The sequence below is a fragment of the Neophocaena asiaeorientalis genome, unplaced genomic scaffold (genome assembly GCF_003031525.2).
Source record: "Neophocaena asiaeorientalis asiaeorientalis breed wild unplaced genomic scaffold, Neophocaena_asiaeorientalis_V1.1 scaffold221, whole genome shotgun sequence".
NCBI lineage: Eukaryota > Metazoa > Chordata > Mammalia > Artiodactyla > Phocoenidae > Neophocaena > Neophocaena asiaeorientalis.
In genome coordinates, this window is record NW_020173766.1 from 1,266,977 (window position 1) to 1,278,084 (window position 11,108).

At 44.7% G+C, this 11,108-nt stretch overlaps 1 protein-coding gene across 3 annotated transcripts in view; it reads right to left on the reverse strand.

Moving 5' to 3' along the window:
* The window catches only part of SCAP (SREBF chaperone), a 38,690-nt gene that overhangs the window by 17,649 nt on the left and 9,933 nt on the right, over positions 1-11,108 (reverse strand). For all 3 annotated transcript variants that reach the window (XM_024751474.1, XM_024751473.1, XM_024751472.1), the window contains exon 2: positions 7,186-7,315. In XM_024751474.1, the coding sequence (XP_024607242.1) occupies positions 7,186-7,315 (130 nt within the window). The remainder of the gene's footprint in view (positions 1-7,185; positions 7,316-11,108) is intronic.

Here is an 11,108-nt window from a genome sequence, read left to right on the forward strand (position 1 = left end):
CAGCCAAAAAAACAAACAAACAAAAAACAGTTAAGAGAGTAAATTTTATGTTGTGTGTATTTTGCCACAATTTTTTTTTTAATGGAAGGAAAAATCAGACTACAAGTCCTCCTCTGCCCCCCTCCTTTAGAGCCACCACTCTGATGAAGTCAGCCATATCCATGTGGCAAGGAACTGAGGGGCTTTCAGCCAACACCCAATGAGGGACAAGAGTCCCTCAGTTCAACAGCCTGCAAGAAACCTGCTTCCAGCTCACTGTCTGAGCGAGCTTGGAAGCAGATTCTCTCCAGTCAGGCTTTGAGATAACTGCAGCCTTGGCTGACACCTTGATTGCAGTTTGTAAGAGACCCTGAGCTAGAGGACCCAGATAAGAAAACCAAGTCTCAGAGAGATAAATAGGATATGCCCAAGGACACACAGCTGATAGGCAGCAGACCAGGATTAAAGCCCAGGGCCGCCTAATTCCCAAGCTGGTATATTCTACCGGCCTGGGTAGTTCTGAACTATGTGAGTTCCCATGGAGAACAGGACATAGATGGAAAGGCCCAGCACAAGGAGTGCAGGAGGGGAGCTGAGGTCCTGAGGACCTGTGGGGTCCCTGACCAGGGCTCCCTGGAAACCTTGCGTTCAGGCTCAGGCTACCACCAAGCCCTGCAGTGCTGGGCCGGAAGCCCAGCCACCTCTGTGGACACGGCAGGTAGGTCTTGGTGTGAGGTTCAGGTTTCCATGGTGACCTGGTCTAGGGGAGCCAGGCCAGTGCAGGACACCTCAAGTTTGCTGTTTTAAACACAATCCTTCCTTCACATTTAGAGAAAGCAAGCTAGAGCTCCAGGTGTTTCACCTTTACACTGACACACCCAGGGGCTCCCTTTACAACACCATACAGAGGACTCCCATTACTCAGCTCTTCTGGAAAACAGGGCTCCGGCTCCTTATTCTCCAGCCCTGGATAGGTGAGGGGGTGGGGTGTGGTGGGAAGGGCAGGCTCAGGGGACACGCCAGGGTTAAATTCTAGCTCCACCCCTGGCTGTGTGCCTTGGACAAGGGTCTCTACACTCTCCAAGCCTCGGTCCCTTACTTACTGAGGGAAATGGGAATAAACTCTCAGACCTCAGCAGATCGCTGTGAGGACCAAACAAAAGAACACACGAAACCATTTAGTAAGGTGTCTGGCCAAATACATGTTAGTTATATCTATTTGTATCATTATGTCTTAAAACTCTTAAAATTGGTTTGGCATCCCTTTAAAATCAATCTCTCCTCCACTTTCTTGTCCCCTCACCCTCCCTCCTAGGCACGGTCAACTCAGTCTCCAAGTTTCTCTAAGTTCAATTAGATTGACCTTCTTACCACCACTTTCATCATGTCATTGCCTCTAAGGGAATGGCTTTCTACTGCCCAGAGAATTCATTTAAACTCCAGAGCCCAAGATTTAACTTGGTCCCACCTAACTTATCCCCTATCAAGCTCCAAGAAAAATGCCTCACTTCAGACTACCTGTCTCCTAAATAAGCCGTGCTTATTCAACAAGTCATTCAAAAGAAAAAAACCCTTTCTTAAGCATATACTATTTGCAAAAGGTTGGACAAATTTGAATGAAACATGACTGCAACTAGGTCACACTACAGTTCACAAGGAGAAACAGAGCACACATCTGCAAGACACCTGGGGAAGGCTTCCTGGAGAGCGTGATGTGAACTAAGGAGTAAAAGATAAGGAGTGCATGCCCAGTGCACTCAGAGGGCAGTCCAAGCATGTGAACCTCTGTTCTTCTGCCCTCTGCTCCGACCAGATCTAATCAATGACAATGACAGCCAGAAACATTTATCGAATGCAAATGATGGGCCAGGCACTGACCTAACTTTTGCATTCTTTCACTTAATCCTATGGCAATGTATAATACAGGTATAATTATTATCCCCACTTTATGAATGTGGAAACTAAGGTACACAGGTGTTACATAACCTGCCCAAGGTCACATGCCTGTGAAATAGAAAGTCACCTTTCTGCTTTGCTCTGGTCTTCCTCTGGTAAAAACATCCCTCCTTCCAGAGGGAACTGTCCTCCCCTACCCCACAAGATGACTGATCAGTGACTCCAACACAGGGCAGACCTAACTCAGAGCACAAGGACCCAGTAGAGTTGATTAGAGTCCTTTCTGGAGGACACAGAAAGGTCCAACTGCAGGGTGCAGACACCACCCCACTCGGGGGAACACTTCAGCAAAAGGGGAGAAAGAGGACTATATACTATATAGAGACACCTCCAGCATACGGAAAGAATTACAGTTCAATAAAACGAAATCCAAACAGCTCAATTCAAAACGGGCAGAACACTGAAACACTTCACAAAGGAAGGTATGCAAATACAATAAGCACTTGACAGTAGTCATCTGGAAAATGCAAATTAAAAACACATCTAGATTGTTCCATACTTCTATTAGAAAGGCTTAAAGAAAACTCAAACAAACCTGACAGTACCAAGAACTTTACAGTACAAAGACTGAACTTTAATGTATGGAAATTTAAAAAATAATTTAGGAGGCTGACAGATGTGAAAAGAATGACACTTTACCTCTGTAGTGTTCCTTCCAAAAACCCATAACCCCAGTCTAATCTAGAGAAAAATAAGCAAATCCCACTTGAGGAACACTCCTCAAAACTGTCCAGATCGGGACTTCCCTGGTGGTCCAGTGGCTCAGAATCTGCCTTCCAATGTAGGGGACACGGGTTCGAGCCCTGGTTGGGGAACTAAGATCCCACATGCTGCAGGGCTACTGAGCTCGTGCACCTCAACTAAAGGGCCTGCAGGACTTCCCTGGTAGCACAGTGGTTAAGAATCTGCCTGTCAATGCAGGGGACATGGCTTCGAGCCCTGGTCTGGGAAGATCCCACGTGCCGTGGAGCAACTAAGCCCGTGTGCCACAACTACTGAGCTTGCATTCTAGAGCCCGCGAGCCACAACTACTGAGCCGGCACCACAACTACTGAGCCGGCACCACAACTACTAAGCCCACGTGCCACAACTACTGAAGCCCACGTGCTCTAGGGCCCACGTGTTGCAACTACTGTAGCCTGTGCACCTACAGCCCATGCTCCGCAACAAGAGAAGACACCTCAATGAGAAGCCCATGCACCGCAATGAAGAGTAGCCCCCCACTCACCACAATGAGAGAAAGCCCGTGCACAGCAACGAAGACCCAACACAGCCAAAAATTAATAAAATTTTAAAATAAGTAAATAAATAAAGAGCCTGTGTGCCATGAACTACAGAGCCCACATACTCTGGAGCCCAAGCGCCACAACTAGAGAGAGAAAACCCACACACCACAACTAAAGAGAAGCCCACACAACGCAACAACAAAAAAAAAGATCCTGCATGCCACAATGAAGACCTGACGCAGCCAAAAATAAAAACTAATTAATTAATTAAATAAATATAATATAAAATAAAATACTTATTTACAAAAAAAAAACTGTCCAGGTCATTGAGAACAAGGAAAGTCTGAGAAACTATCACTAAGGAAAAGTAAGGAAACCAGATTTCCTTAGCTTGTACCTATGTTCTTTTTCTCTCCCAAGATCCCATCCAAGATACCATGTTATATTTAGTTGTCCTGTCTCTTGAGGCTTCTCTTGGCTGTGACAGTTTCTCAGACTTTTTTTTTTTTTTGGCTGCATTGGGTGTTTGTTGTTGCACATGGGCTTCCTCTAGTTGCAGCAAGTGGGGGTTACTCTTCGTTGTACACAGGCACCTCACTGCAGTGGCTTCTCTTGTTGTGGAGCACAGGCTCTAGGTGCGCAGGCTTCAGTAGTTGCAGCATGTGGGCTCAGTAGTTGTGGTTCTTGGGCTCTACAGCACAGGCTCAGTAGTTGTGGTGCATGGACTTATTTGCTCCGCTGCATGTGGGATCTTCCTGGACCAGGGCTAGAACCCGTGTCCCCTGCATTGGCAGGTGGATTCTTAACCACTGCACCACCAGGGAAGTGCTTAGACTCTTTTCTTGATGACTTTGACAGTCTTGAGGAGTGCTAGTCAGGAACTGTGTAGACCATCCCTCAATTGGGACTCGTCTGAAGTTCTTCTCATGATTAGACTGGGGTTATGGGTTTTTGGAAGGAAGACCACAGAGGTAAAGCACCCTTCTTGTCACACATCAAGGGTACATACCATCAACCTGATTTATCACTGTTGATGTTGACCCTCATCACCTTGCTCAGGTTCTCCACTGTAAAGAGACTCTTTTCTCCCCTCTCCACACGGTACTCTTTGGAAGAAAGTCACTATGCACAGTCCACAATTAAGGAAGAAGGATTATATTACACCTCCCTGAGGGCAGAGTAGCTACCTATATATATCTATATTTTTTAATACAATGATTACTTTTTACTGCATTTTTAAAAATTAATTTATTCTATTTTATTTATTTTTGGCTGCATTGGGTCTTTGTTGCTGCACGCGGGCTTTCTCTAGTTGCAGCGAGCGGGGGCTACTCTTCGTTGTGGTGTGCAGGCTTCTCATTGCGGTGGCTTCTCTTGCTGCGGAGCACGGGCTCTAGGCACACGGGCTCAGTAGTTGGGGCTCATGGGCTCTAGAGCGCAGGTTCAATAGTTGTGGCACACGGGCTTAGCTGCTCTGCGGCATGTGGGATCTTCCTGGACCAGGGATCGAACCTGTGTCCCCTGCACTGGCAGGTAGATTCTTAACCACTGCGCCACCAGGGAAGCCCAGCTACATAAATTTAGAATTTTTGCCCAGATTTGTCTATTTTCGTTCACTGATTTATTCAATCATATGGACTCAGACATTTATTTTACACTGTGGGTTATAATCCAATACTACTTTACTTATTTTTTTGCAAAATGTATTTTATTTTCCAGCATTGGCCATTTGGAGCTCTTTCAGTTGGCTCCTGTTTCCCTTTGACATATGCTAAATTTATTTTAAACTGGTATCTTTGTCTTCTCCTCCCAAGCACACTAGATCTCCTCCGGAGCAGTGAGGCTCAAGATCATTCTGCCAGGCACGTTGCAGACGTGCAATAAACATGTGCTGAATAAAGGAATGAACAGGGGAAGGAAGGACATTTTGGTTCCTTGGTGTGAGCAGTAGACGCCCAGTGCCTGAGCATCCTAATTTTCCTTGGGAAACCATCCTCCCTCATCCTCAGCCTGGTGATGAAGACCATCCTCCCTCATCCTCAGCCTGGTGATGAAGACAATCAGGTGATGAAGTCAGTCAACAAAGCACCTCCCTCGGCCACAGGGTTTGGGGTGGGGACAGGCAGGGAACCCCATTCAGAGCCAAGCGGGCACCCTCTCATCCTCCACTGGATTGGATATTGCAAGAACATGGGACTGAATCTGCTGCAGCCTCTGTTAGGGAGACAACAGTGAGCTGATCCAGACAGGGCAGAGCTGAGAGGTAGACTCCTTCTGAGGCCTAAACCATGCTGCCCTTGAGTAAGCCCTGCCTGTGGCTGTGAGTTATATGACCCAAAAAACGCCCTTTTCACTTACTCTGGTTTGGGTTGTGTTTCCTGTTCCTTATAATTAAAGCAACCCTTAGAATTCCTATATTGTTGACCTTTATTTTTATGACCAACAGTCAATGGAGGTGAGATAACTGAGCACTGAGCTGCATGACACCAGGTTGACTGTACCAGGGCCTGGGTCTCCTTCTCAACCTTTCAGGGGCTGGGGACCCCAATCAGAAAGAGAAAAAAGGGACAATCTTGTAATTCCTGAACCCTCAAGTTATTTTGTACACCTGCTTACTATCACCATCCCAGGCCAAAGACGGAACACTAAAGAAGTTTAAAGGGCTCACAAACAAGTAAACCCTAACAGCTGTACCATGAAACATCTATTCTGTACCATCCGGTCCACTGAACTCCACTAGTCACAAAACATTCACAAACACAGATGACCCTGTTGTGACCTGGAACCATCAGCTCCATTATGTGGTAAAACTGCATGAAGAGGTTAATGGAGGCAAAAGGCTTGATCCAGTAAGGTCCCATAGTGAGCCAAGGGTCAAGCTGAGACATGAAGCCACAGAACTGGTTTCTGCCACATCTGACCTTCATGGGCAGAGTACCATTGAGCCTGATTGTGTACTTCCTCTTGATACCATGCGTAGTTGTAACACATACCTATCTTACCAGATATGTCTCTATTTCAGCAACATTAGAGCACAGTTTATAACAAGTTACCTGGCTGCTATATTACCCGAAAAGAAAATGGGAAGGAATGTGCAATCACTGTCAGAGAGTGCCCTGAGCTTGGTTTTGTTCCTCAACAACAGACTCAGCAAGCCCAGCACCAATCCATGGGACCAGAGCACAACACATGAGGGAAGAACACTTCATCCATACCTGGCAGGTAAAAGTCTTAGAGACGAACTAATCACTCTTAGAAGATTTCCAAATAATGAGTCCAGAGTTCTGGTGGGTTAAGTCCTGCACCTCAGACGCTCAACTGGAAAGATTGTTTCTTCCTCGTTTACGTTAGTGCTCAGCTCAGAGACAGTCAGCTGAGAACAGTATGATTCAGAAGAAGCAGTGGGTTCAGGTCAGGAGGTCTGGAGTTCTAATCCAGTGCTGACCCCATGAAAACTAAGTTTAAACTGAGGCACATCATCACTCTGGGCCCCAGCTTCCTTAACTGCAAAAGGGATAAACAAAACGTGCACGTTTTACCTGACTGGATTGTGAGGATAAAACAGGACCTAGCAGATTTGAAAAAATTAGGTGCACTGCAAATATTAAATGGTGTTGGGACTCTGATGATAAAACATTCTCTAGGGATGCTCAGTGGTTCCCCTAACTACCTTGCACAAGGAGACGGCCTGTTTGCCAGGGCACTGCCTGGCACCTGTGCATGGTGTGTGAGCAGCCTACATATGAACCCAGACCCAGCTGTCCACAGCTACAGCAACCACAATCCCCAGCTTTTCTAGGACACACTTCTTTCTATGTAGTTTGGTGTTTCCTTTCAAAACAGGAATGTATAACTAGATGTATTAAATGTATAACTGAATATTTTCTGTGCCTTTATAAAACTATTCAAGTATATGTATTCACACATCAGAAGCTGACTACCCTCACTCGCTCACAGAACCCCTGCCTCAGCCAGTCTGCACCCAACGCCCAGGGCTCTCCTCAGCGATACACTGAGCACCTACCCACTCTGGCTGCTCATTAGGCTCTTCTGGCTTGTGGTCAGAGGCCACAGGCGGGGGCGAGTAATCCTTCACAGGAGTGGTGAATTCCACGGGTCCTGTTCCTGGCAACGGGAGTTTCAGCAGTGGGTAGCTGGGATGAACAAAAAGGAGAGAAGAGTTAGGACACGATGGCAGGTAGAAGCTGTGCTGAGGTAACAGTGACGCAGGAACCACTGCAGTTGCGCTAAATTCTCCATGCTAGGAGAACTGTACAAATGTACAAAATATTAGTCATAAAACTTCAGAGCTAGGAGAAAACTCAGAAGCCTCTAAATCAGAATTTTTCAAACTCCCTTTTAGTCACAGGAAGCCCAATGCATAAACTACTTTACGAAGTAGTTTACTGGTTGAATATTTTTGGAGATGTAATAAAGGCAAGATGCTACACAAACTTCTGGCCAAATTAGACATAAGACAACAAGAAAAAACTGGGGAGGGACTTCCCTGCTGGTCCAGTGGTTAAGACTCTGTGCTTCCACTGCAGGGGGTACGGGTTCGATCCCTGGTTGGGAAGTTCTACATGCCGTGCGGTGCAGCCAAAAAACAAAAAAACAAAAAAAAAACTGGGGAAACAAAAGAATCCTGATTCAGACTGCTGAGCAAATTGCTCGAATTTAAAGGGACAGACCATGGAAACTGTGCATAACACACTGAGGGTGTCGTTTACACTAGATCAGGCTGAAGAGAAGTCAATGGACCCACCACATGCAAAGGAAAAAGCTTGACCTAACATCAAAAAGTTGGCAAATGGATGTGCTTTTGTTTCAGGTTTCACTTCTTTTAAAACTTTTTCTTCAGGACTTCCCTGGTGGTCCAGTGGTTAAGACTCCACGCTTCCACTGAAGGGGGGGAAGTTTTGATCCCTGGTCGGGCAAGTTCCGCATGTGGCATGGTGCAGGGGAAAAAAAAAAAAATTGTACTACATAAAAGTTAATTCTCAGTTTTAAATAAAACTGAGAATTAACTTTTATGTAGTACAATGCACAAATCTTAAGTACAGGGACTTCTCTGATGGCGCAGTGGTTAAGAATCACGCCTGCCAATGCAGGGGACATGGGTCCGAGCCCTGGTCCGGGAAGATCCCACATGCCACGTAGCAACTAAGCCCGTGCACCACAACTACTGAGCCTGTGCTCTAGAGCCTGCGAACCACAACTACTGAGCCCACATGCCACAACTACTGAAGCCTGCATGCTTAGAACCCGAGCTCTGCAACAAGAGAAGCCACCACAATGGGAAGCCTGCACACTGCAATGAAGAGTAGCCCCCACTCTCTGCAACTAGAGAAAGCCCGCGCACAGCAACAAAGACCCAACACAGCCAAAAATAAAATATAAATTAATTTTAAAAAAATCTTAAGTATATAGTGCAGTGAATTTTTACATATCCCTACACCTGTGTAACCCCTACCTAGATCAAGCTATAAAATATCTCCAGAACCTCAGAAGGTGGCCTCGTGCCCTGGCCCAGTGAAGAGTATCCACTACCATAAACCGCTATGAGAATTCCTATCACCATAAATTAGTTTTGCCTGTTTCTGATGGCATATAACTGAAATCATCCATTCCACTATGTATTCTTTTGTGACTGGCTGTTTTCACTTAAATTGCATCTACTAGAGCCATTCACGGTGACACATGTAGCAGATCATTCTTTTCCATATGTACTATTCTGCTGAATGAACATACTACAGTACATCGATCTAGTCCAGTGTTGAGGAACATTTGGCTGTTCCCAGCTGAAGCTATTAAGAATAGAGCTATTGCGGTAATTTTTATGTGTACACTCATTTTTACGTAAGCACTCATTTCTGTTGGGTATATTCATAGAATGAAATTTCTGGGTTGTGGAGTATACATATATTTAGCTTTGTAGATAACACCAGTTCTCCAAAGTAGTTATTTAAAGTAGTTATTTAAATTTATGTTCCCACCAGCAGTGTGATAGGAGTTTCAACTGCTTCAAATCCTTGTCACCTCTTGATATTGTCAGTCCAATTAATTTTAACCATTTAGAGGAGGAGGTGGTGGTATCTCTCTGTGGTTTTAATATACAGCAAATAGTGTCGAAAACTCTTTCATATGCTTATTAGCCATTTGGATAAATCCTCTTTTGTGAAGCACCTCTTCAACTCTTTAACTGTTTTTAATTGAGTCGTCTTTATATATTCTAGATATGAGTCCACAGTCCTTTATACAGCTATAAATTTCCCTCTTAGTTCTACTTTCGCTGCATCCCATAAGTTTTGGTATATTGTGTTCTTGTTTTCATCATCTCAAGCTATTTTCTATTTTCCTTTCTGATTTCTTCGACCCACTGGTTGTTTTAGAATATACTGTTTAATTTCCATGTATTTGTGAATTTTCCTTCTATTATTTTTTTAATTAAATTTATTTATTTTACTTATTTATTTTTGGCTGCGTTGGGTCTTCGTTGTTATGCGCAGGCTTTCTCTAGTTGCAGCGAGTGGGGGCTACTCTTCAGTGCAGTGCACAGGCTTCTCATCACGGTGGCTTCTCTTGTTGCAGAGCACGGGCTCTAGGCGCGCAGGCTTCAATAGTTGTGGCATGCGGGCTCTAGAGCGCAGGCTCAGTAGCTGTGGCGCACAGGCTTAGTTGCTCCGCGGCACGTAGGATCTTCCTGGACCAGGGCTCGAATCCGTGTCCCCTGCATTGGCTGGCGGATTCTTAACCACTGCACTGCCGGGGAAGCCTTCCTTCTATTATTGATTTTTAGTTTCATTCTGCTGTTATTGGAAAAAATCCTCTGTATGATTTAGATCTTTTTAAATTTACTGAGACTTGTTTGTGGCCTAACATATGGTCTATCCTGGAGAATGTTTATGTTCACTTGAGAAGAATGTGTATTGGTCTAGCTGGTTTCAGTGTTGCTCAAGTCCTCCATTTCCTTATTGATCTTGTCTGCTTGTAGCCATCATTGAAAGTGGAGTATTGAAGACTTCAACTATTATTGGAGAACTGTGTATTTCTCCTTTCAATTCTGTCAATTTTTGCTTCATATATTTTAGGGATATGTTGTTAGGTGTTATATGTTTATAATGGTTATATCCTCTTATTGTATTGAAGCATTTATCAATATATAATGTCCTTCTTTGTCTCTAATAAATTTTTTAATGTTGTCTGATAATAATATATCCACTTCAGCTCTCTTTTGGGTACTGTTTAGCATGGAATATCATTTTCCATCCTTTTACTTTCAACCTCTTTGTGTTCTTATATCTAAATTGTAGTGTATATCTAAGGACCTCCCTGGTGGTCCAGATGGTTAAGACTCCGTGCTTCCAGTGTAGGGGGTATGGGTTCAATCCCTGGTCAAGGGACTGAGACTCCACATGCTGCAGGGTGCAGCCAAAAAAAAAAGTTAAAAAAAAAAAAGCGTAGTGTGTATCTAAAGTGTCTTGTAGACAGCATGCAAATAAAGTCTTTGTAAATCAAATTGGCCATTCTTTTAATAGGAGAGTTTGATCCACTTACATTTAATGTGATTACTGACAAGGAAGGATTTATTTATGCCATTTAGCTATTTGTTTTGTTTGTCTTACATGATTTTTGTTCCTCAGTTCCTCCATTGCTGCCCTTTTTTTAAGGGGGGGTATTGATTTTTTGTAGTGTGCCACTTTGATTCCCTTCTACTTTCCTGTTCTACATATTTAAAGTTATTTTCTGGGCTTCCCTGGTGGCACAGTGGTTGAGAGTCCGCCTGCCGATGCAGGGGATGTGGATTCGTGCCCCGGTCCGGAAAGATCCCACATGCCGTGGAGCGGCTAGGCCCGTGAGCCATGGCTGCTGAGCCTGCACGTCCGGAGCCTGTGCTCCACAATGGGAGAGGCCACAACAGTGAGAGGCCTGCGTACCACCAAAAAA